Source organism: Mustela nivalis (genome assembly GCF_964662115.1).
Source record: "Mustela nivalis genome assembly, chromosome: 7".
Taxonomy (NCBI): Eukaryota; Metazoa; Chordata; class Mammalia; order Carnivora; family Mustelidae; genus Mustela; species Mustela nivalis.
Window position 1 is genome coordinate 75,864,701 of NC_139026.1, and position 25,017 is coordinate 75,889,717.

At 36.8% G+C, this 25,017-nt stretch overlaps 2 protein-coding genes across 9 annotated transcripts in view; one reads left to right on the top strand and one right to left on the bottom strand.

Moving 5' to 3' along the window:
* The window catches only part of LOC309868602 (uncharacterized protein), an 80,877-nt gene extending 75,804 nt beyond the window's left edge, over positions 1-5,073 (bottom strand). For both annotated transcript variants that reach the window (XR_014313742.1, XR_014313744.1), the window contains exons 1-2: positions 4,943-5,073; positions 1,849-1,923 (exon numbers count right to left, since the gene is read on the bottom strand). The gene's annotated coding sequence lies outside the window, so the exon portion shown is untranslated. The remainder of the gene's footprint in view (positions 1-1,848; positions 1,924-4,942) is intronic.
* The window catches only part of BICD1 (BICD cargo adaptor 1), a 221,657-nt gene that overhangs the window by 174,765 nt on the left and 21,875 nt on the right, over positions 1-25,017 (top strand). For 3 of the 7 annotated variants that reach the window (XM_082738625.1, XM_082738626.1, XM_082738628.1), the window contains exons 5-7: positions 3,088-4,182; positions 8,172-8,323; positions 11,002-11,209. In XM_082738625.1, coding sequence (XP_082594751.1) covers positions 3,088-4,182; positions 8,172-8,323; positions 11,002-11,209 — 1,455 coding nt within the window. Of the gene's footprint in view, positions 1-3,087; positions 4,183-8,171; positions 8,324-11,001; positions 11,320-12,302; positions 12,497-25,017 lie in introns of those variants that run through there. The other 4 variants (XM_082738619.1, XM_082738623.1, XM_082738627.1 and 1 more) reach the window with 4 other exon arrangements.

Here is a 25,017-nt window from a genome sequence, read left to right on the forward strand (position 1 = left end):
AGAAGCCTCTGATAATAATTTAAAATAATAAAACTGAATTTTTCATTCTAATTTCATGACCTACCACACAGGCAGACCTTGCTTTGCATGAAATTGCTAGGCCATAAATGATTGTGCAAGCTGAAACGATGCAAAACAAACTCATAATTAATAGAGAAATGGAGAAAATTCAATTGTTTCGTGACCCTTTCTTTTTTTTTTAAAGTAAGCTCAGTGCCCAATGCTTGAACTCATAACCCCGAGATGAGGAGTCTCATGCTTTTACCAATTGAGCCAGTCAGGTGTCCTCTGTTTTATGATCTTTAAAATGCTAATCAAAAACTCTCTTACAGTTTGTTATAAATGTATAAAAAAAATGAAAAAATAATACAATGACTCAGTACACTGTAATCCAGAAAATAGAAACATAAAGTTTTTCTTGTTTAAAAAACTTACCTTTAAAATAAAAACTTACCCCCCCCCAAAAAACTAGGGAAATTAACTTTACATTTTATAGAATACCAAAGATATCCAAGCTTTTGAAACAAAAATTTAAATTGTGCCTATACCCCCCAACAAACTTACCAACTACAGTTCAGTCTTACGTTCTTCTCATCCTATGTTTTATGATAGGAGAAATCTTTTCTATGCTTTGGTAAATTGTCATACTTCTGTTTGGATCAACCTTCAATCTTCTATCCGTTGCACTTTCAATGTCTGAAAATATCTCTGAGAGTACATTGAGTGTGCCCTTGTCACTTCCTCTAGGACATTTTTATCCTTTTTGTAACAACTACTTTTTTTATTCTTGTTGATGCATTCTCCATCACCAACTGCTTTGACTACATATCCAAATTCTTTCAAATGACATCAGTGTCAACACTGTCACATTCAACTATTTCTTCCGTAACTCCATTTATATCTGACTCGGATTTCATTTCCAGTGTTGTCATCACTTTGTTTCTCTGCTGCTTGTTCTTTCTTTCCTTCCTTTCCTTTTTCCTCGCCTTCCTTTCCTCCCTCCCTTTTGCTTTTTTCTTTTCTTTTCTTTCTTTCTCTCTCCTTCTCTTTCTTTTTCTTTTCTTTCTCTCTCTCTCTCTCCTTCCTTCCTTCCTTCTCTTTCTCATTTCCCTTTTTTGGACTACCGATTTTGGTAAAACCTCAGGTGGGTTTACCACCGGGAGACAAGAAGACAAGAGAACACAGCTACACTTTGCTCTCTGTGAATGAACTGAATAACAGATACACCGTGACCAATCACGGAAATACTTTGAAAGAAGTGATATGATGGGTAATTTCATAATTTTGTAAACTTTGTAAATGGAAGCAGCAAAGTTTATACTTACACAGTGCTCACAGTTAATGTACTGTGTATTGGGGGACCTGTGTTTTAACTAACCATGGTCACTGAAATTCATGCATACTAGAACCTTAAGTGAGGACTGTCTACATATGATAATAATATGAAAGATATTATACCACAAAGGATCATAAAAATACTACTTACTGGGGCACCAGGTAAGTGCAGACTCTTGGTTTTGTGATCTCAGGGTCATGATATTGACCCTGTATCGGGCTCTGCACTCAGCACAGAGTCTGCTTAAGACTCTCTCTTCCCAACTCCCTCCCCCTGATTCCTCCCACCAGGCTCTCTCTCTCTCTCTTTCTCTCTAAAATAGATAAATACGTCTTTTAAATTTTTTTTTAAAAATGAAGTTTGGTGATATCTCAAGCTATTTAAAAAACTACTACTATACTGAATTACAAATTTATAGATAGGTATAGATCTCCTAAAGTAATATGCTAGTGTTTTATTCATTATAGTTTAAGAATTGTTATTTATCATGCTAGTAGAATAATTTTACTTACCTCCTAGCAATTTAGACGTTTGGGGGGTTGTAATGTACGATCCAGGAAAATTAAAAAGTTCAAATTGATAAATTCCTTTAGATAGAAAAACATTCAACATCAATCCATTATCTTTAAAGCAGGTCTCAATAATATTTGCTTATTGAAAACACATTTATGTTTTAAGCATGTAAAAATTTTAATTCATAATGATTACCCATATAGAGGGACAGAAAATGGTTTTTTAAATTCTCCTATTATAATTTCTTATATATTTATATTTAATGAGACCATATTTTATATTGACACCAGAATATTTTTTTTTAAGATTTTATTTATTTATTTAACAGACAGAGATCACAAGTAGGCAGAGAGGCAGGCAGAGAGAGAGGAGGAAGCAGGCTCCCTACTGAGCAGAGAGCCCCATGTGGGGCTCGATCCCAAGACCTTGAGATCATGACCTGAGCCAAAGGCAGAGGCTTTAACCCACTGAGCCACCCAGGCGCCCCAACACCAGAATATTTTTCAATATACAATAATACTATCATATAATAACAAAACTGTCATGTTATTCAAGTAAATTGTTAATTTTTAAGATTCCTATTTGAACTGAAGGAATTGAAATGATTTGTAAATTGTTCTTTTAATCCTAAAACTCTGTGTTCTCTGACTTTTATATCAAAAGCTATCAAATGTAGTACATGTCTATTTGGGGGATTAAATTTCCTTTTATTTTAAGGGAATGGTTAAGGGTCCTAGTATTATTTAGTAAGTTAAAGCCTCAGGTGTTAAATCTGATTTGGGGTTGAGCTCTCAGAAGGAAAGGGTGATACACAGGCACCTTGAGACAGTCACTTCTTCCACAGGAACTAAGGAACAGATATACCCTAGGGCTCTCAAAATAAAGACAGTGCCAAGTACTTATCTCTTGACATCATGTTATATTTTCTACAAGGTGTTAAAAGATAAAAATAAGATTGTTTGAATAACATTCAAGTTTCATGAGTGTATGTGTATAATGCATGAGAATTTGGATAAGTAAATATGCATAGTATAATTCTTTTAAAATGATGTACTTTTAGACTGATTGACTTACCAGAACTGCTGAAGTGAGAAAACCACTCCAATTTACTTTGAAGTATTCGGGATATTGGCTGTGCTGCAGTTCTGTGAGATGTATACGTGCCTGACAGTGAAGGGATCAAGTGCATCATTGGCACTGCACTGAAGTCATTCACAGACTTTGTTTTGCCATTGCAGGTAGAGCGGGAAAAGGCCATTCTTCTGGCCAATCTCCAGGAGTCACAGACACAGCTGGAACACACCAAGGGGGCACTGACAGAGCAGCATGAACGGGTGCACCGGCTCACAGAACACGTTAATGCCATGAGAGGCCTGCAGAGCAGCAAAGAACTCAAGGCTGAGCTGGACGGGGAGAAGGGCCGGGACTCAGGGGAGGAGGCCCATGACTACGAAGTGGACATCAATGGCTTAGAGATCCTTGAATGCAAATATAGGGTGGCAGTAACTGAGGTGATTGATTTGAAAGCTGAAATTAAGGCCTTAAAAGAGAAATATAATAAATCTGTAGAGAACTATACTGAAGAAAAAGCCAAGTATGAGAGTAAGATCCAAATGTATGATGAGCAGGTTACAGGTCTTGAGAAGACCACCAAGGAGAGTGGAGAGAAGATGGCCCACATGGAGAAGGAACTGCAAAAGATGACCAGCATAGCCAATGAAAATCACAATACCCTTAATACAGCCCAGGATGAGTTGGTGACGTTTAGTGAGGAGCTTGCCCAGCTTTACCACCATGTGTGTCTGTGTAATAATGAAACCCCCAACAGGGTCATGCTGGACTACTATAGGCAAAGCAGAGTCACTCGTAGTGGCAGCCTGAAAGGGCCTGATGATCCCAGGGGACTTTTATCTCCACGATTAGCCAGGAGAGGTGTGTCATCCCCAGTAGAAACAAGGACCTCATCTGAACCAGTTTCAAAAGAAAACACAGAGGCCAGCAAAGAACCAAGTCCAACCAAGACCCCCACAATCTCTCCTGTTATTACTGCCCCACCATCATCTCCAGTATTAGACACAAGTGACATCCGCAAAGAGCCAATGAATATCTACAACCTTAATGCCATAATCCGGGACCAAATCAAGCATCTGCAGAAGGCTGTAGACCGGTCCTTGCAACTGTCTCGTCAAAGAGCAGCAGCACGGGAGCTGGCCCCCATGATTGATAAAGACAAGGAAGCCTTAATGGAAGAGATCCTTAAGCTCAAGTCCCTCCTGAGCACCAAACGGGAGCAGATCGCCACACTGAGAGCAGTGCTGAAGGCCAACAAACAGGTGATCTCATCCTACTGACAATGCATGCTAGCTACCACTTTCTTAACTAGTTAATTCTTTAAGGTTTCTGAGTGTCCATTCGCATCAGGATGAGAGTTCAGATTCCTGGTCAGCAGCGGAATAAATCAAACTATGTCCCAGTGCCAGATCAGAATGTGAGAATTATTTTTCAGTGAGTGAGTGGATGATCTGAGGGAGTAAGGATGCCCCGTAGAGAGCGGTAGAGGTGACCCCAGGAGAATCCAGTTGCAGATGTAGAATGGCAATTCAGGCAGTACTTAGCTGGAGTCCAGCAGTCACTGAGTGGAGAAACAGGAGCTGGAGGGATGGCAGAATAGGCTGTCAGGGCAGCTCTCACCAGGGAGATGCTGGCAAGGGGCTAGAGCAAACAGGTCTGGAGACAGACAGAGATAGAGATAGAATGTCCACTAGCCTTGTCAGTGGCCACATACCACATCCAGTGGGATGTTAATTCATCTGACCAAAAGCAGTAGAAAAATTTTCCTAATGGTAGATCTTGTCCTTCTGGAATAAGTTGGAATGCTACGACAGGACCTTATGTAACTGATCCCTAAATCTCCTTCACGACTGAATTTTGTTGTCCACCCTTCAACTTTACCTGGGTGGGAGTGCTATGATATATAGGTGGGAAAATACTTTTAATTTCTGTTTAGTTTCTCAGGTAAACCTTGAAAGGTACATTGGAGAAGGGTGCTAATAAAGGGTGTTGATAAAAGAGAAACAACAAAGCATCAAATACCTTCTTGCAAACGTAACCAGGGCTGGTGCTGGGGGGTGATTTCAGATGTAATGCTCCTTCTTTTGCCCTTATTTGGGGGGGAAGCACACCATTATTATGTCATCCACAATGCAGCATTCTAGCATCTTTATCTTCAGTTACCATAAACCCACTGATGTAAATGGGAGGTCTATCACCCAAGCACTAATATTGTCTGCACTATAAATATCTTTATATAAATCTAAGGGCTAATTAGGACCTTCTTTTGTGCCGTCACTTCAGGGAAATAGAAAAGATTAGGATGAATAAAGGATTTGTGAGAGATCTGATTCCAGTTTTAGGTCAGAGTGAAAGAATCTGTTGTCATAAACTGCTACAGTCCAAAGACCCAGTGACTTAGAGTGGTCATCAATAACCAATACCATATTACTAATACCATGATAGATAAGACTTTATAAAAGACGTAATGGCTTGTTGGTCAAGCCATTCAAATAACATCTTCGACTTCTTGCAGGTTGAATGTTAACAACCTGGAAACCTAGGTCTATAAATGTCAAGAGGCTTTACTGATGCAGAAGTATAGATAAGCATGGCTGATAAGCAACAGGAGACTAATTTGTGAACAAGTATTCATTGGTTACATATTTCAAGACAGGTAATAAATAGGGATACAAAAATAAGTGTCAAGTAATTTAGTAGGAATTCAACACATGCCTGTAACTATTTACAGGGTAGGACATATTGAGCAGTCTAAACAGAACCATTGGAATTCAGTGTGATACAGGAATACAAAACATTCCTGGCTAAATTTTTATTTCCTCAGTGGTTTGTGGTACCATTTGCATTACATTAGCATTGCAACTCTTATGGTCTCAGTAAATAAAATGAAAATACATTTCTAGCCATGCATTTGGTTTGCATTTTAATGATGTTGGGCCTACAACTATGATACTTATGTGCCATGAATAACTTCAGATGTCTGCAAATGACATCCATTATATTTAGACATTGTGGAATGTTCACTATTAAGACTAAGGTAAGAATTCAGTCATAAAGGGGAAAAGGGGACTCTTCCTGTTTTAAAAAGAGGCATTCTGCTATCTGTGAGTCTTTTAATATACTTCAGGGTTTTTTGCATGCACGTTGTCTTCTGCTGAAATATGCAGTTTATGTTTATGAAATACCATCTGTGGACTAAACTCTATGGGAGGCTGAACATTCAGTGAGGACTAATACACAGTCCTCACCTTCCAGATGAGGGCTCGCAAACTAGGGAGCCTGTGGGGAAAGATACAGGTTATGACAGTGTGATGTTACACATGGTGCATTAGAAGCTATACAAGCGATGCCGAGGAAGGGATTAACATTTTCTAACAGGGTTAGCAGAAGACTTCATGGAGGCAGTTATACCTGAGTTTGTTCTTCAAGGATAAAGAGCTGCTTTCCAGGAGAGGAAGAAACCATTCCAGACAGCAAGAAGCGTAGGTAGAGAGCCACAGAATAGAAGGATATACTCATGGAATGGTGGTGAAGATCTCTGTGGCTGGAAACAAGGTATTTTATTTAGAAAGTCAACTCTGGGAGCATGGAGAATGTAGCGCATGCAGACATCACCAAATCCACTCAAAGGTTGTAGAAACTTGAATTTCTGACTTCTGAGAAAGCTTTGTACAGTCTGTGGACACATAAACAAACTAACAAACACCCTGCAGACAAAGTGGAGACTTTGGGGCATTTCTTACGAAGAAGAAATGAGTTTGTATTTCTATTTCAGATCTTGCTCTTTTGTCATTCCCTCCTCTCCAACCCTTACATGACTGACCATGAGGCTCCTACATGATTTATCCGTCAACATTTTCACGACTTTCAGAGTTAATGGCCTTTCTGAAGTAAATATGTGTATAGATTTTTTTAAAAAACTAAACAATGTCCATTTTTCCCCCAGGTCAATTTCTGCATTCTGGATAATTTTCTGAATCCATAATATTTCTGAAGAGTCCACTGAGCTGTAGCACTACAGAACATACCAAAATATTTTATGAGTAAATTCTCATTTTAATCTGAGTCTGAGATTCAATTAAAACTCATGAGAAACTACTCTGGAATCAAAACATTAACAAACTACCCTACCCCAACATTGTTTTAATTTTAAAAAGAATCCACTTGTCTCTATAGAAGTTGGCACTTTGCATAAGGAAGTTGAGGCTGTCCATTTCAAGCACAAAAAGAAATGTTAAAAACCAGGATAGTCTTCTTAAGAAATCCCATTAGTAATAGATTTTTTTTAAATTAATGATGGACTTTTTCATTAGTATTGACTATTTCTACACACTCTGAAAAGCTGTGGTTAACAGTTTGTAAAAATAGTATGCTTCCAGCTGTGTGTGTGTGTATATACATATATATACACATACATGTATATACACACATATATGTATATATTTGCGATGTATATGCATCAAACAGGTAATCCCTAAACATACATTGATTTCATGCATTGATTCAGTCCACATTTTTCTTCTTACTATGTGTCAGCTAGTTCTCAACTTGAAATACTGTTAATTCCCAGATTCAGAAATGCCCAAATTCCAAGTTCAAACAAGTATTTTAATTCATTCAACATTTTGAAATTTCTGCTTTTATGGAGATTGTGAAGAATTAAATTAGACTATAGTTTTTTGTTTTGAAATTATAGGCAAAGATAGGAAGTACTTGGTTCTTTGTTAATTCTTTTCCTTAAATATGTAATGTGGATTTATAGCTTGTCATATACCCATGCTATAAATTGCAATGGCCTGTGTCTTTTAGGCCCACAGAGCACAAATGACACAAGAATATTTGCATTCTATTATATTTCAATTGGACTATGCTTCTTCACTACCTTCTCCTTAATAAAATCCTTCTTGTATAAAGTTTCAGTTCAATTCCCTTTCTGTCTGAAAAATTATACTTTCAAGCATCTGCATCAACTATCTACTGAATTACTATCATTTCCTTAGCTCCTGATACTGACTCTGGTTCACAGCTGGCTTCCAGGGCACTTTAACTATGTTAAAGTATAGATAGATAGATAGATAGATAGATAGATAGATAGATAGATAGATAGATAGATAGATAATAGATAGATAAAATAACCAAGTCAATTTCACTTTCTCTTTCTGAAAGAAAGTAATAGACCCAGCAAGGATAAGTCTGTATGATCGGTTTTCCTGATATGAAAACCATAAGCACTGTGAATTTTCTGCTTCAGACAGCTGAGGTGGCACTAGCTAATCTCAAGAACAAATACGAAAATGAGAAAGCAATGGTGACCGAAACGATGACGAAGCTTAGGAATGAACTGAAGGCTTTGAAAGAAGATGCAGCGACTTTCTCATCCCTGAGAGCAATGTTTGCAACAAGGTAATATTTTCTTCTTCCAAGATTAGGTGCAATAGGTGGTAAAAAGACTTTAAAATTCATATGTATCTCTTGAGTGTTGTTTGGTGTGCCATCCAAGAAGGTAAGGTGTGAAGAAATCACTTGACATTCCCCGAGAAGAAATCTGAGACAAAATGTTTTGCCCTGTTTTCCAGAGCCCTCTACTGGGCACAGTGGATCAAGCAATTTTTTACACAGAAGAATTTTTAAATTAATGCAATAGATATTTTTCCTAGAGCTTATGTGCCAAAAAGATTTAGACCCCTCCCCCAAAAGCCTCCGATAAGGGGGGGGGGAACATATTTCCTAAAATAGCTAAGTGCTATATTTTTACCACTGAAATTTATTTCTGTGAGTAAAGGACATAAAAGTGCTTATCATTAGTATTGTGTGAGAAAGCTCCACAGCGAATATCAGTATGCATTATATCAGCTAATTACTGAAACTTTAGTATACCGAATTAAATTAGAATTTCTAAAATGTAATTGTATTTATCACTAAAATTTTCACATTGCCCAGCTAATTAATTAGGCAGATATTAGTGACTCCCTCCCCCCACCAGTTTCATTATCACAATTCATTGGTTCTGTACTTTGCTTTTAAACTTGAAGTGATTAAGCATGATAAGACGGTTTCAAATATTGATTCAAATGTTTTGAAATCCTGAAATTTCCTTTTTCCTTTTCTTAATATTTATTTGTTTTGAGAGAGAGAGAGACAGAGAGAGAAAGCAAGAGAGCGTGTGTGAAGGGAAAGAGCAGAGGGAAAGGAAGAATCTTAAGAAGGCTCCATGCTCAGGGGAGAGCCTAGACTTGGGGCTCAATCATGGCCCTGAGATCATGACCTGAGCCCAAATCAACAGTCCATATTTAACCAGACTGAGCCACCCAGGTGTCCCATTAAAATTATGAGCTTTTCAAAGATTTTGCCATCCTTTTTTTTTTTTTTTTTTTTTTTTTGCTGTCACAGTTCAGTACCAAAACAATACCAGTCACGTATCTTATAAGATACAAACAGGGTACAAAATTCACAAAGCATAATTGTGGCTTTATTTGGAGATTCAGTAATTAACTTGTTTGTAGTAAAAAAAAAGTCCTGGTTTTTATAGGAGCCCTGGAGTTTGTCCAGCTCCCTTGTATATAGAGAGAAAAGTTTCAAGCTCATACTTTGTGATTGATTCTCTTAGTGATGGCTGTGAGAAGGCTGAGTGCCTGTGGATCACAGGGATGCAGGGGACCTGAAGAAACTGACTTCTGGGTCTGAGCCTGGGAGAGTTCAAGGAGTAGGATATATATATACACCTCTGGCCACTGTAGAGGGCAAGATAGAGAAGGGGGATGATACTCAGTGCTCCCCTCTTTGATGAATGAAATCAGTCAGCATTACGTGTAGTATATATACGTTCTTTTAAAAAGAAATCAAAACTTTCTAAGGGGACATTTATGTCTAAATCTAGCTTATATAAGCATTATTTCTCCCAAATAGTGCATTTTCACACTGTATTTTTATGTATCATAATTGCGTTTCTCTGTAGTATTTTTAAAAATATTGTTTATCTAAGCAATTAAAATAAATCCAAGGTCCTGAAATCCACCTTCTATTTTACTAAGACTTAATCTTTGTTATGGTATCCCTACTGCTTCTTGAGATTTAACTTTAAAAAAAAAAAAAAAAAAAAAAGCACCGGCCTGGATCTCAACTTCTTTCACTAGAATCTGTTTTTTCTTTAAAATGCTGCAAGGCTTGTGTTAATTTCAAAGTTTGTATAGCAGATTTTAGATACCTCCATCAAGTCATTAAGTCTCAACTGGTGCATGAAAAATATTTGTTATTTTTCTTAGTGGGGAAGTAAACTCAGAAAAAAAATCTCTGAATAATTATGTGATTAGTTTTTCCTTACAAATGTTTATGTGCTTACATTTTACTTTTGATGGGGAAAAAGATCCCTGAGCTTTTCTTTCTGCTGTAGCATGAGTATCAAATCTGAATAAAGAGATTCCTGACAGCCTGCTATCTCTGTATCAAACTCCATGCAAATCTTGGTTTTCTTTGACATCTATTGCTTTATCACGGGTTGAGAAAGCTTTGAAAATATTCAAGTTTCTAATTCAGGCAGATCTGCCATATTGAAAGCAGTGCAGCTGCAATCTGTACTCAAAATAAAACCCATAGATACAGATAAAGAAGGAAATGAGCATTTTCTTTATAAACATTATTATTCTTTTGCATGCTACAAGCCTGCTCTATAACAAACTTGTCACATTCCTCCAAAGATTACAGTGTTATGCTATAGAAGAAACTATTGTAACACATCTAAGGAGCAGTGAACATTACCCGAGACTTTACTGCTCATTCTTCTGACGCCCGTGTGAACATTACCCGAGACTTTACTGCTCATTCTTCTGACGCCCGTGGCAGCCTCCAGAGGAACTCTGTCTTTGGGGTTTAAGATGTCCTCTACTAAGAATGTCTATATGTACTCCATTGTAGAGATGAACCATCAGTTACTGTATCTAGTTTCCTCTGCCATAGCTTACCTCCATTCTGCTCAGGGAAGACCAGTATTCCATATCTAAATTCCAGGAAAATTTGTTACTGTTCTGCATAAGTTCACCACTTAATTTCACTGAGATTTTCACTGAGATTTGTTTGGGTTCTAGATGTGATGAATATGTCACACAGTTGGATGAGATGCAGAGACAGTTAGCAGCCGCAGAAGATGAGAAGAAGACTCTAAACACTTTGTTACGAATGGCTATCCAGCAAAAACTCGCCCTGACCCAGCGGCTGGAGGACTTAGAGTTTGACCATGAGCAGTCCCGACGCAGCAAAGGCAAACTTGGAAAGAGCAAGATCGGCAGCCCTAAAGTAAGTGGGGAGGCATCAGTCACCGTGCCCACCATAGACACTTACCTCCTGCATAGTCAGGGCCCACAGACACCCAACATTCGGGTCAGCAGTGGCACTCAGAGGAAAAGGTATGCATGCAGCGATCTTCATAGTATGGTGCAGAGGCCAGATTTTTAGTTAACTGCAAAAATTAATGTGCTCTTATTGTGGAGGATGGAGGAAGGGAAGGAGGAGAAAAACTGGGAGTGGGTGTATAAACGGGCCTTGCTAATGTTGGTTTTTCCAAATCAAAACCTTTTGATAATTGTGTTGATTTATTCCTTTCTGTCCTCCCATACCCCACCTCTTGATTAACCATAATATAATTTTCAAGTATCTGTCAACATTTTTGCTGTTCCTTGTATGCGTAATTATGCCTCTCCCTTACCTCCAACCTAAAAATTGCTAGATAAAAGGTGGATATTAAGAATGGAGCTACGTTTTACATGTTTTACGTGACATTTAAAAGTTACTGTACCTCTGGTAATGGTGCTATTCACCAGCTTCTCTTTAATGGGGCAAGAATATGAATCTGTTCTCTTAGAGAAATTTTTGTCTGTATTACCAAACTAACAACTGACTAAAAGGAGATGTCTCTCCTGAGGTAAAATGGAATGGAATATGTATAGTCTTTTTCTTAAAACCAGGTTTTTGTGCCTTTTCATTTGGTATGTGAATGTTGCTCAAGAACTCATTTGCAAGGTTTTTAGTGGCTTAATTTTGTGACCTTTTTACAGAGTCCTGAATGTTGAATTACTTACCCTGTATTATCAGTTAATGGTAAAATTTTTATTTTAGGAACTTTCAGTAAAGAATCAAAGAATATCAATATTTTCTATTTGGGATTCAAACTGACTAACTATAATAAATTTCTTTTCCAGTATCCAATACAGTTTCCAAACAGGGTTGTATCCTGTTATGGAAACTAAGCACTTAGCAAACAATCTTGATTTACATGTTAAAAAAAAATTAAATGCCAGTATAAATAATGTTGTCACTGGTGAGGCTTTGAAAGGTAATTAAAGTAAAACTTTTTTGTTTCCTATATGTATTTTCTTGGATCTCCTGCAAGACAATTTTCACCTTCCCTTTGTGATCAGAGCCGTCCCAGGACTTCAGGGGCTACCTACCTACAGAATTTATTAAGAGTTCCCCCTGATCCCACCTCCACAGAATCATTTCTTCTGAAGGGCCCCCCTTCCATGAATGAATTCATCCAAGGGCACCGGCTCAGCAAGGAAAAAAGGTTAACCGTGGCTCCACCAGGTAAACATTTTTTCCTTGGGTGCATGTGATGCAGATGGTTAGCTGAATAGACAACTCTCCCCTTCCTCCCAGCCACTCGTGCGCACCCATCGGAGTCCAACTTTAATGACGGGTGAATTCCTACAGCTAACGTAAAAACACCTTTACAGTTAGCATCCTGTTTCCTCCTCTACTCAGCTAGACAAGCATTCCTTTTAACAGCCAACAATGGAAAATGAGAGTTGGAAGGAATGGGACATGTCAAGGGAACCTAGCATCAGGTATAATGCAGAGCACAGCCCTGGGTCCTATTTGCAATTCGGTAGCTCATAGGGATTCCATCCTGATCAAATTTTGCCATTTTGTTCTGATAATTTTTAAGGTAATTTCAGTAAAGGGAACCGTCTTTATAAAGCCTTTAGGGCTCTTCTCCTTTTGTAGTCACTCAGAATGTCTCCTCTATCACCATAGAGAAAATAGAAGTAAAATCCTCTTCAGATTTTGCTCCTCAGGAACATTTACACCTTAGTATAACATTCTTATAGTTTCCAAGCCCTTATTGATTTGTGCTTACCAATATGCTCACATTTTATGTTTAGCTTCACTGTTTTGCATTTTTCTTTTTCTTTTTCAAAAATTTTTCCTATGAAGAGCTTGTTAAAAATGTGACTGAGTATGGATACCCAGACCGCTGCCCTGTTTTGTCTTCTTGACCCTATTGTATAGCCTTTGAGTTTGCCACCAAATTTTGTTTTTTAATTCACTTTGATTTTATCACCTTACCTCATTTACTTCAATTTTTACCTTAATTCCTTTTTGGAAACCTCAGCCTTTGGATCTCTAATACTTTCCATATCTGATTTGTAAATCAGTCTACTGATTGGACTTAAAAGGTGTGGTGTGGAAATTTGCAGCACATACTCTACATTCTAAGAATGTTTGAGTGAATAAGTAGTGATAATGAGTTCAGAGAGCATAACAGCCAAAATGTACACAAAGAAAGAAAGAAAGAAAAGAAAGGAGAGAAAAGAAAAAAAAAAGCAAGAACGCTGCTGGACGTTCTTACTTTCATAACTCATTTCCTTTTATTTCAGACCTCTTGGAACGTACTTTGGAGTATCTATAAATCACCAAAGTAGTTATAATTCATCAGGACACTTGAATAAAACCCACCAGTTGTTTTAGTGTTCCAACTGACTTTAGTAGCACTACCTACTAGAACTTAGAAAAGAAATCTTGTGATCAATAAATAACCCTATGGTATTTTAATTTAAAAGTGACATATCAGTAAGATTACAAATTAATAAATAATAACTATTTTCATTTTTTATATGATCACTCGATCCTTATTTACATTAATATGTATTTATGTCATTGTCATTACATTGTCAAAACCATTAACATTATATTGTAAACTTTTCTGTGTTTACTACCTAGTCTATTTTTATTTTTAAAGGTTGTTGTATCATAAATTTTATTTCAAATGTTTTCACTTTAATCAGTACTTCTTCTCTTGTTAACCGCTGGATAGTTTTTCATTATTTGTTATTTTATGCAGTGTTGCTGGAAATAGCCTCATGCAGTCAACTTCTCATTGGTTCAGTTTTTCTTGAGCAACATCATTGGGTTAAAATTACAAACATCTCTGTTTTTTGCTCCATTTTGACATTCCTGTCAAAAAGAATATATCAGTATACCAACAGTCTCACAAAACATTTTTCCTGTTTTCATACATTCTGAATCTTTCTAAGACTTCTTGCACACCATTTACAACTTGCAACTCTTAAGGCTACCTACCATATGTGAATGAAAGCACCATTATGTTGTCTTACATTCTTAGTTTTGAATAACTAGAAAAACCATTGGCCTTAGAAATTATCATTATATATAAGATTAGATATATAAAGAACATGGCATTCAGAATCATCACGAGGCCAGAAAATCATTTTAATGACAATGTAGCATACTAACAAATTTTACATTTTTAACCATTTATTTGAAGTTACAATAATGACAGGGGGAGGAAGTAAAGCTGTTATTATAGCCTAAGGAGTTTTTAGTTATATACTGTGAGTACAACCGGATTTGTTCTTAATAAATTTTTAATCAACTGAGCAACAGCTTCTAAAAAGTTTTGGTTAAATCAATTGCTATAGAAAGTGACTAATTAGCTACATCAAAAAATTGTAGCTTCTAAAAATATTTGTATTATTAAACAGTGTATATTATTTTTTGTAGACTGAACTCCATAGGATAAGACATATTAAAAATTATTTATGGTACTTTTACTGTATAAAATGTGTTCAATAAGCTGAGAAGGGGATATGCCAAATAGATGCAGTCCTATGTTCTCTGTAAGAAATATTTTAAACCCATGAGAAGCAACAGATTTTTAAATAAATAAATAGATTTTTATTCATGAATTTAATATAAGTTACTGATGATTATAGAATCTGTTAGCTAGTAACAATATCCATTCATCATTTTTTAAAAGGATAATTCCCCGTTAATTTATTAGAATGTTTTTGGGTAAGTTTTCTGAAAGGTATTTTTAATATATCTTTGTAGGTGGTTATTATTATTCTAATTGGGTTTTCTATTGAGAACCGTTGAAGTAATTAAATTAATTGAATCATTGCAGTAGAAATACAAAGAGTTTAAATTTTTTGAATGCTTTCTTGAGGAATTATGACAGATTTAAATTTCACTTAAAAATTTAAGCACGGGGCATCTGGGTACTCAGTGGGTTTAGCCTCTGCCTTCAGCTCAGGTCATGATCCCAGCTGGGGTCCTGGGCTCAGCAGGGAGCCTGCTTCCCCCCTCTCTCTCTCTGCCTGCCTCTCTGCCTACTTGTGATCTCTCTCCCTCTGTCAAATAAATAAATAAAATCTTTAAAAAAAAATTTAAGCACAAAGCATAAAATATTATCTACCATATATAAGGGATATTTTCAAATAGATTGTTTTTCTATGAGATGGTCAGCAGAAAACCCCATCTTCTTCAAGCCACAATTTCTCAATTTCTGAAGAATCAACTCTGGGATGGGGCATTGATTTTCAAAATTAAAAGGTTGTTTTGTACTAATTGATTTGCAACATTAATACAACCTTGTGGAGGAAAATTCTGGCTTTTGCCTTTGACTCTGGCTGTTTCTGCTGCCTCACCCCCCCCCCCAAATTCCAGAATTTCTGTTTATTGACTTTCTTGTTGCTGACTTAGTCCTTATCTTAGCATACAAACTCCAGTGTTCTCCCCCATATTGCTCCCACCCTTGATGAATCTGAGTCAAAAAGGACCCTGCTGTCACCAGTGAGGCAGTCAGGCAGCAGGTGGTACATCTTCACAAAATCACTTTGTTTCATAGTATTTATCATACAAATAGCTGTAGAATATTACTTATATAATAATAATAATAAAATCTTACCAATTCATCAATAATTAAACTCAACCTACCAGAATATGTGAAAGAGGATCCATGTAATTTATAGGCAAGAGATGTTATTTCTATAGTAAAGACTTGATTATGTGATCTGCACAGTTAAATGAAGTTCCCGAACCCAACTGCACTGAGAGTATGTCTGTCTGTGTGGAGGCTTCCCAACTCCAACAAGCAATTCTCAGACACCAGCAGGGTGTGCTGCAATTCAACTGAGTTCTGACACTGTCTACAGCGAAATAACATTAGATTTCACCTGTTAGGACTCAGTTCCACAAGACTGCCCCTCCCCCTTTTCAGACACCAGTTGAAAGCCCAAGTTATTACTGTGCTTCTGACCAACTGGCTATGGATTAGAGGTTCCGGTGACAATGCCCCCCCACCCCTTGCCCCGGCTTGAGAGACCAGTCACAAGTTTATGTTGTTACCTGTATTTCTAACCAACTGACTGTAAATCAGAGTTCCCATGATCCCCTCCTCAACTTCAGTCAGTTTGCTAGAGCAGCTCACAGAAATCAGAGAAACATGTTACCTACCAGATTACTAATTTATTATAAAAGGATATAACTCAGAGATAGCCAGATGGAAGAGATGTGTAAGGCAAGGTATAATGAAGGAACTTGGAGTTCCATGTTCTCTCCCAGAGCACACCACTCTCCCCGGATCTCCAGGCATTCACCAATTCAGTCCTTTTGGGGTTTTGTGGAGGTACCATTACATAGGCATCATTGATTAAATCACTGGCCGTTGGTGATTGATTCAACCTCCAGCCTCTTTCCCCTTCGCAGAGGTTAGGTAGTAGGACTAAATGTTCCAACCCTCTAGTCACATGGATTGTTTTCTTGATTCTCCTGGCAATCAGCCCCCATTCTTAGGTGGAATGTCACTTTATTAAAATAACTGGGGACACCTTTGTCACTCTCAACACTTAGGAAATTGCAAGGGTTTTGAGGGCTATGAGCCAGGAAATGTGAATGAAAACCAAACAAATCTTTCTTCTAAATCACAATATTGCAACAGGATAAACAAGAAATCTCAAACTTAAAAAGCAAGTTTGAACTCTTCTTGAAGTTACAGCCTAAGCAATTTGCTCTTCACACTCTTTTTTCCATGTGGGAGTTTTCCCTTTTAGATGTTTTGCTTTCCCCCATCATTTCAATTCCCACTGCCCCTCCCTACTACTCCCTTTCCTTCTCTTTCTCTGACACCGTTACTGAACTAGTGTGAGAGAATGGTATTGTTTTGAAATCTGAAAATTTTGTATGATATTTTAAATTTTGTCAGTGTTTAAAGTAGCTCACAGAAATGTGTTAACCTTAGATATGTAATCACCCTTTTAAATGTGTAGTCAACAGACACAAGCATGTTCATGAGTGAAAATTGCCTTTACATTTCACTATTCAAACGACATTTGTCTGTTTTTTATATTGTAGTTGATGTTCTTAAGCGTGTACCAAACCCACATTTCTTTAACTCATTTGCTCATTCACTCATTCATCAAATTTTAACAGAATGTATTGAGCTACCACTATGTGTCAGGCACTTTTTTTGGCTTTTAATATAATATGTTATTTAAGTGAAATGTCATCCCTGTGCTTCCAATAAGTAGTGGTGTTAATAGATGTTCCCAAAATAAAAGAGGAGTTGGGGTGGTTAGGAGCATTCGCCCAAAAGAAGAGCGAGCTCTGGTGGTGAAAGTTGACTAAACCTTAATGGCGGACAGTAGGAATGCAGGTGTGGGTAATGTGAAGAGCCGTCTGGGAAAGGGCAGCTTTTGCAAAGGCCAGGAGCTTCGGGACTAGAAATTGAAGGAGGACTTGGGAGTGTTGGGAAGTGACACTGGAAAGACAGACAAGGACCTGGAAACAGACAGCCGGGTTCATAGGTTGGACTTTACTTCATGGGCATAGTTGACTCTTTAAAGAATAAGTCCAGGTTTTCATTATATTAAATTGCCCTGACAGCAAGGTGGAGAATGGATTAGATGTGGCTAACACCTACGATAAAGAAATAGGTATGAAGACTCATGAAATGTGCAGATGAGAGATGGTGGAGACTCAAAATCAAAACGGGGAGGAGTGTGAATGTTGACATGTGTCTGAATGGAGAGAAGTCCAACCATACCTGAGAGCCAGTGTGTCCTGTGTACACACCACCTCCTCTAACTGCCTGTCTGCTTCATCCTCCCACATTTTGTATGTAGAAGGAGCTCAGTGAATGCTATTTGAACTGACTTCCTGAACTAACAGATAGCCTCAGTGGTGGTTTTTTTCCCCCCTAAGGTATATTTTTTTCTCTAGAGGCTTCTTCTCCATTTTTGTGAGCTCCCCTTCCCCAAATCACTATGCTTTTTTCTGCCCCTGCAGGATTCAGTCCTTGAAATAGCCATCTTTTAGGCCTATATTTTCTCTTAACATAGCTTCTGTAGAGTTCTTCTCTGCAGAGGAAGGCTTGGGCATTTTCTAATGCTAGAGCATGTTGCCTTTAGTTTGGTATCTGACAGAAGTTAAATCGAAAATATTAATTCAGAAAATCACCAACCACATGCTGAAATATACATGTTTCTATCTAGCCCCAATGTAATATACAATTAGAAGTGGGTTCAAATGTCCAAATTTTAGTGAATCATGTATGCTGCAGGAGTATTTTTCTTTTTCTGGGGGTACTCATGATTCATTTTATAGTGGAAATGTGCAATACCTTCATATTTCTATTCAGTATTTTTTTCAAGGAAATCGTTTACTATAGGATGATCTTGAGTTGGAATGTACAATATTAAAAATGACATGAAATGAGAGGTCTTAATTAGATTCCATCTGTCTCTGTGATGACAGATAACCAAGTGAAAAATACCCAGAAACCTGAAAAATGTATTTCATTTTTTCCCAATAGTTCCAGATTTGCTTTGTATAGATAAATACCTGATATTCTCTAACTTAGCTGAATGTTTTTATTTTCATCCAGATAACAGTTTCATATAAAGATATTTTAGAATTTTAAGATTTCTTCCCCTGTTATTTTCTCTTACAAAGTCTTTAACCTATATGTATCATATACACCAATTTTACTACTGTGTACATAAGTTATAAAGACTTTTATGATCTCTTATATTCACCAGGTAGAATTACCTACCTCCTCCTCTTTGCCTAACTACAGATGGAGTGTCTTAAATCACATTCCCCTATGAATCTGTAAGCTTTTGAGCAGGAACCTTGCTCCTTGATCTTTTAATCTTCAGGTCCTGCACTGTACCTGGCACATAGTAGGCCCTCAGTTGGGTGGATAATTGGTAATTAGCCCAAATTTTCTACAGTATCTCAAAAGATATGGCTTTACTGTGGTTTACCACCTATACATGTAGATTTTCTAATAGTTATTTCAGATGTGATTTATGTAGGTGATATAATAAATTCTCCATAAGAATTGAATTTGGGAACTTCCCAAGTCAGTTATTCACTTCTCTTATCATTCAGTTTAGGCAGTGTGTATGTCTGTGTGTATGTGTGTAATATTATATATATATATATATATATATATATATAATATATACAATACATATGTATATACATATGTATATGTGTATATGTAATATATTACTGAAGTTTCTTTAGTTGGTTGTTTTTATATATGGGTGCCTAAAAATCAAGACAATTATAAGAAAATATCCATGTAATATGCAGTAAAAGATTACATATAAATATGGCTTTCCTCGTTTTTTACTTTTTTTTATCTGTTTTTAAAATAGTTTTAAAGTATTTTCAATAGATAATGATGGTTCAAAGTTCAAAGGGTATAAAGATTGTAAAATAGAAAGTAGCTCTCTCCCAGCCTACTGCTTGTGTCCTTCCAGGAACATTCTCTATATGTATAGGTGAATATATAAAAATGTGTACATAGATAATCACAACTGCTGATTATATATGTATTAAAATTGGCACAACCAGAAACATTGTTCTGCATGCTATTATTTTCACTTAATATATCTTGGCTTTCTTTATATCAGTTTCATCTTTCTGTTTATTTTTAACTGGATGCTATAGAGGACAAGGAAGATACTTGAACCCTTTATGAAAGCTCGAACGTTTTCAAGTGTAGAATAGAAATATTTCTTGCCAAACAATAAAATGGCCACCAAAAGAATGTTTTACTTTCTAGACCAGAGCTTTTCAATAGAAAGATAATGTGAACCAGATATGTAATTTAAATCTAGTAGCCATATGAGAAAAAGTAGAAAGAAACACATGAACTTAATTTTAGTAATATTTTACTTAATACCATGTACCCATAATATTATCATTGCAATATGCAATCAATAGAAGCAACTATTGAGATATTTTATGTTCTGTTCTTCTTAGTCTTTGAAATTCAGCATACATTTTGCACTTAGAATGCATGTCAGTTTGAACTAGCCGAATTTCAAGGGCTCAATAGCCAGGTGTGGCTAGTAGCTACTCTATTGGACAGTATAGTTCTAGGCCTTCTTACTCACCGGTGGCTTTACTAGATATAATTTCTGCACAGAAACCTGAAATTTTACACACAACATCTAATTTTAAATAAGAGTTAAGATGGCACATATTTAGCTTTTCTTTGGAAATGAAATACTGGGCCATATGTTTTTGGTTGCAGTTTGATTCTTCCTTGTTTATCTCCAATTGGTGGCAATGCTCTTTAAGTAGGTGCATAGTAAATGTTTGTTTACTCTTCTTTATACATCTTTCTTATTTGTTACTAGGTCTCTTTGTCAGTATTATAATTAATTCCTATTGTTTAGGTACACCCTAAGAAACCATGTGTCTTAAACATTCTTAAAATAATAACACAACTTAATTTTAAAAAAATCAGTGTAGGCAAGCTTATAAAAAGTCTGTTTTTATTTGTTTTAAGTAAGGAGTACTTTGAAAATATTTATAATGCATCCTGGCCATTTTAAATGGCAGAATTTAATGACCCCATAAGGGGATGAAAAACACAAAGGGGTCACCATAAGGGGACCAAAAACCACCACTTTCCAGGTGGGTCTCATGTACTTCCTTTTGTCCAGGATAACAGAGATGATAAAGATAATACCAAGTAAATAATTTCATGGTACAAACTGATGCCACTCAGTAAATAATGCAGTGATTAAGGAACATCTGATGACTACAGCTCTGTCAGCATTTTTACTTATTTTTTATTTTTGTTTTTGATTCCTACTCCTTCCTCTGTCGGGTTTACTAACCAGAACTTAAATTTTCTTAAAAGATTCCATATTCAAACCCTGAGCATTGTAAGCCAAATAAGTGATGATGGAAGGATTACTGAAGGGATCCAACGTTGCAGCCGGAATGTCCATATTATATTAGATAATATTTTTCAATCCATGTTGACGATTTTAGTGTAACTATGTAGTTTGAAAGTCTTTTGAGTTTTATTCATATTAATCCCATGGAAATTGAAATTTTCTTATTAAATTCTTCAAGGAAAAAACTAAAATCTTCCCCTAATATATCCATTAAGTGAAAAAAAATACAGGATTTGTGTGTGTGTGTATATATATATATGTATTACCTATTCAGGGCAACAGCAGTCAGGGCATCCTTGTGTCCACCAGAGTCCAAACATATGGTGTGTAGAGACAGAGGCCTCCAGAAGGTGGCTGAGTCTGGAGTGGCTACAGCGGGGGCAGGACGGGGGGTGCACAGCACAGATGGGCTGAGACATACAGAAGGCTCAGGACATTGCAGCCAATAACCGCCTTCCTCTCCTGATTCTGCCCAAATGACACTTTCTGGCTCACTACAAATATCAATAGGGAAATAGAAAACATGAAAGAGACACACCTCTAGGATTGGTTTTAATCATAGCTCTGCTTCAGACTCACTGAAGTGATCAGTCTCTGCCCCCTAACGACACACTAGTCCAAATACCGAAATAAGAAATCGCTCATGTTCTCTCCCTGCTTTCTACCTATGTATGCTCCCCAGGGGATATCAAGTCAGAGACCAGCCTTTATTCTGCCCACGTGCTGTTAATTACAATACCTATAGCACCTAACCCTTAGGATCTTTGGTGTCCTTCGTGGGTATCCAGTGCTACAACTGTCTACCATTGGCATCACTTTGCCTTCATATCCCAAAGCCCCTTATGCAAAAAAGAGTTTCAGGTCTCAGTTCTGGTAGGTAGCTGGTACCTCTCCCTTACTGTATTCCGGGAGAAGGTGACCACCAGCATCTTCTCTGCTATGCTCACACTATTTAATCCAGTCTGCTGGCTCTAGTCTGTTGTATTCTACTGTTTGCCCTCACTATAACTACCTAACAACCTTTAAACCTTTATTTAAAAAATAGCAACAAACCCTTTGGTCATAAGCATTTCCCAGAAGTTATATCAAAACTTCAGCTTTCAAAGAGACATTTTCTATTTACAAAGAACACTAAGAAAAACGTGATAAGAAAAGGCCACATTGGTACCTAGCAAAGTCAATCTTGAGGTTAACAACTGTAAACTCTCCTTTACATTTATAACAATATATGGACAGTTACAATGAAAAGATACTGATGGAGCTTCTCCCAATTCTGAAGCTCTCTGATTCCAATAATATAAATTATTCCCTTCTTGACTGGTACTGGACTTACTGTACACAACCCATGTTTCCAAATAGACTTGTAAGGAAAAATATTAAAGTATCTCAGCACCAGTAGTATCGTTTGCATCAAGAAAAAGGAAGATTTGGATTATCTTAACAGAACAAGCTTTTTTTTTTTTTTTGGACATTTTAAAGTGTCTGTGTGTTAGCACTGAATGTACAAGGCAGAAAGGAACAGTGTTCCAGAGTTCATGCCAAGTTCTCGCAGTATTCTCACACTTGGATTTCCTTCTCACAACTGATGGGATTCAATTTCTAAAAGCATATCTAGATTGGTGTACATGATACGGAGGCCACCAATTTAATTCAAGAATCTTTCTCTGGTGCTGAACAACATGGCAGCCGACCAGACCCTTCTGAGGCCTTAACAAACAGTTGGGGAATGGGCCTTTCTATGTGCTAGCCCTGGCTTCAGTGGCTCTCCTGACCTCTGAACAAGTTTGTCAAGGTCGGAAGGAGCAGCCTGAGTTCTGCTGTGAGTGTGGCACCCACGATGGGTGGTTGTAATGCTCATGGAAAGGCTACCCTTGCTGCTTGTTCCTTGGTTTTAAGTGATGTAGTAAAATGTAGTGCTTGCACCTGTGCTACTTAATGTGACTTAACGTGTGCAACTAATGAAGCAGAAAAGATTCATAGTGCACTGTATTCATGGCATAACAACGGAATATCCGGCCACCCGGGTTTTCCTTTTGCGCAACTTGTGTCCCTTCCTCTACACACTTGTCTCTTTAGTCATCTCTTGATGCTTGTTTGGTTTCTTAGGCTGTTTCACCAGTGTATTGTGCCTGAAATTATGAGAGGAAAAAGGAAAAACCACAACTCAAAACAGCTGCTTTATTCCTTTCTATTGTTTACTTTTTAAAAAAGTAAAGTCATAAAGATGTCATATTACTCTTAATTTTACTGTCTATTGTCACCTGTCAGCCAAAAACGAACAGTAATTGGTATGTTTCCCTCATCACAAATCTAAAGTTTTTAGGAACTGTACATGTAAAAGCCAATTTTGTTTCAGTTTTACTCATTACTGGACTCTGGGGATTCTTTCTTTCTTTCTTTCTTGTGTATGTGTGTGTGTGTACGTTTGTATAGGTTATGTCACTTCTCTGTGGCCAGACCATAAATCAGGTCTTCTTCTAAGGGGCTGCTTTTGAAGCTGGCCTCTCATGTAACCGAATTAGTGCCTGAAGGTTCTCCAGAAATGGACTAGATTAGATTGTTACTCTTAAAAGAGTTAAAAGAAACAACTCTAATATTTGCATTGATAGATTTATATGAAAATATGTGTGTTTATTTTGCAGGACACTGATTTAGAGCAGTACTGTTATCTTAGCTAAACCTACTTCTAGTGGCTGTAAAATCATTGCTTTTTTTAGTTGATGGGGAAAAACTTTCCTCATATTAAGGACTTTTTGCTGCTCTGATGCTGTTCATCTGGATTGTTTTTTGCTCTAAGCTGAGCCTTGCCTCCCAATTCTGCATTGCACATAAGAGTGTCTTACAACAAACAGAATCAGTCTGTGATCAGTTTAAGATCATGTGATCTGAAATATGAAATTTAGAGTAGAGGAGGGGGTACACTCAAGGCTCTGGCACAGACATCCCAATGAGGATGCTGCGAAGTGCACCTTGTGTGCCTATGTCTGGCTGTCCAGGCAATCCCAGCTTCACCTCTATTCGTATGTCCTTAAAAAAAGAAGTGTAGGATAGTCACTTACTCTGAGTAGGTATTTATGGAATAGCCATTATGTAATAACAATAGAATCAGTTAAATATAAATTTTTTTCTCTTTTTATGCTCTACTTGACATCAAAAGCAAAAAGAGGTAAGTTGGCTACAAACCTGTAGGTGAACCTTATTTTCTTTAATAGAATTATTCCTGAGTAGCTTTGCTTCAGATAAGTTTCTATAAGTCACATACTTTCACATTAGGAAGCTTGCCTTTGTAAATTCTTATTCTTTTCTTTGAAAAATGAATAAGCGCCTTCTGTAAACTTGGATTTTAAAAATATTTAATATTGACATATATTGCTTTTCCTTTAACTGAGTTATACTTATGGTTTAATTTGCTTGTGAGGACATAGTGCATTTTATAATACTTGGTTTAGTTTGGGGGTTTCTGGAATGCTTCCCCCCCAAAAATATGGATTACATAAGTATTTCTTCTTTTCTAAGAGAAGTAAAAAAAAAAAAAAAAAAAAAGCCAAGAAACCACTGACATTGCTGAAAACCTATAATTTTCAGATCCATCACTTTACAGAAGAGGATGCCCTGAACCTCTCAGAATATTTTCTAGTGTTGTTTTTTTTTTTAATGATAAAAAAATATTAAATAAGAAAATCAAACACATTTCACTGAGTGGTGTCTCATATATTTTCTTTGGGGGATATATATTTTTTACAGTGGATCCTTTTAGTGGGTTTTTGGTTGTAGTTTGTTTAACTTAACTTCTGTTTTGTGTCTTTCTGATGATGAATTAAT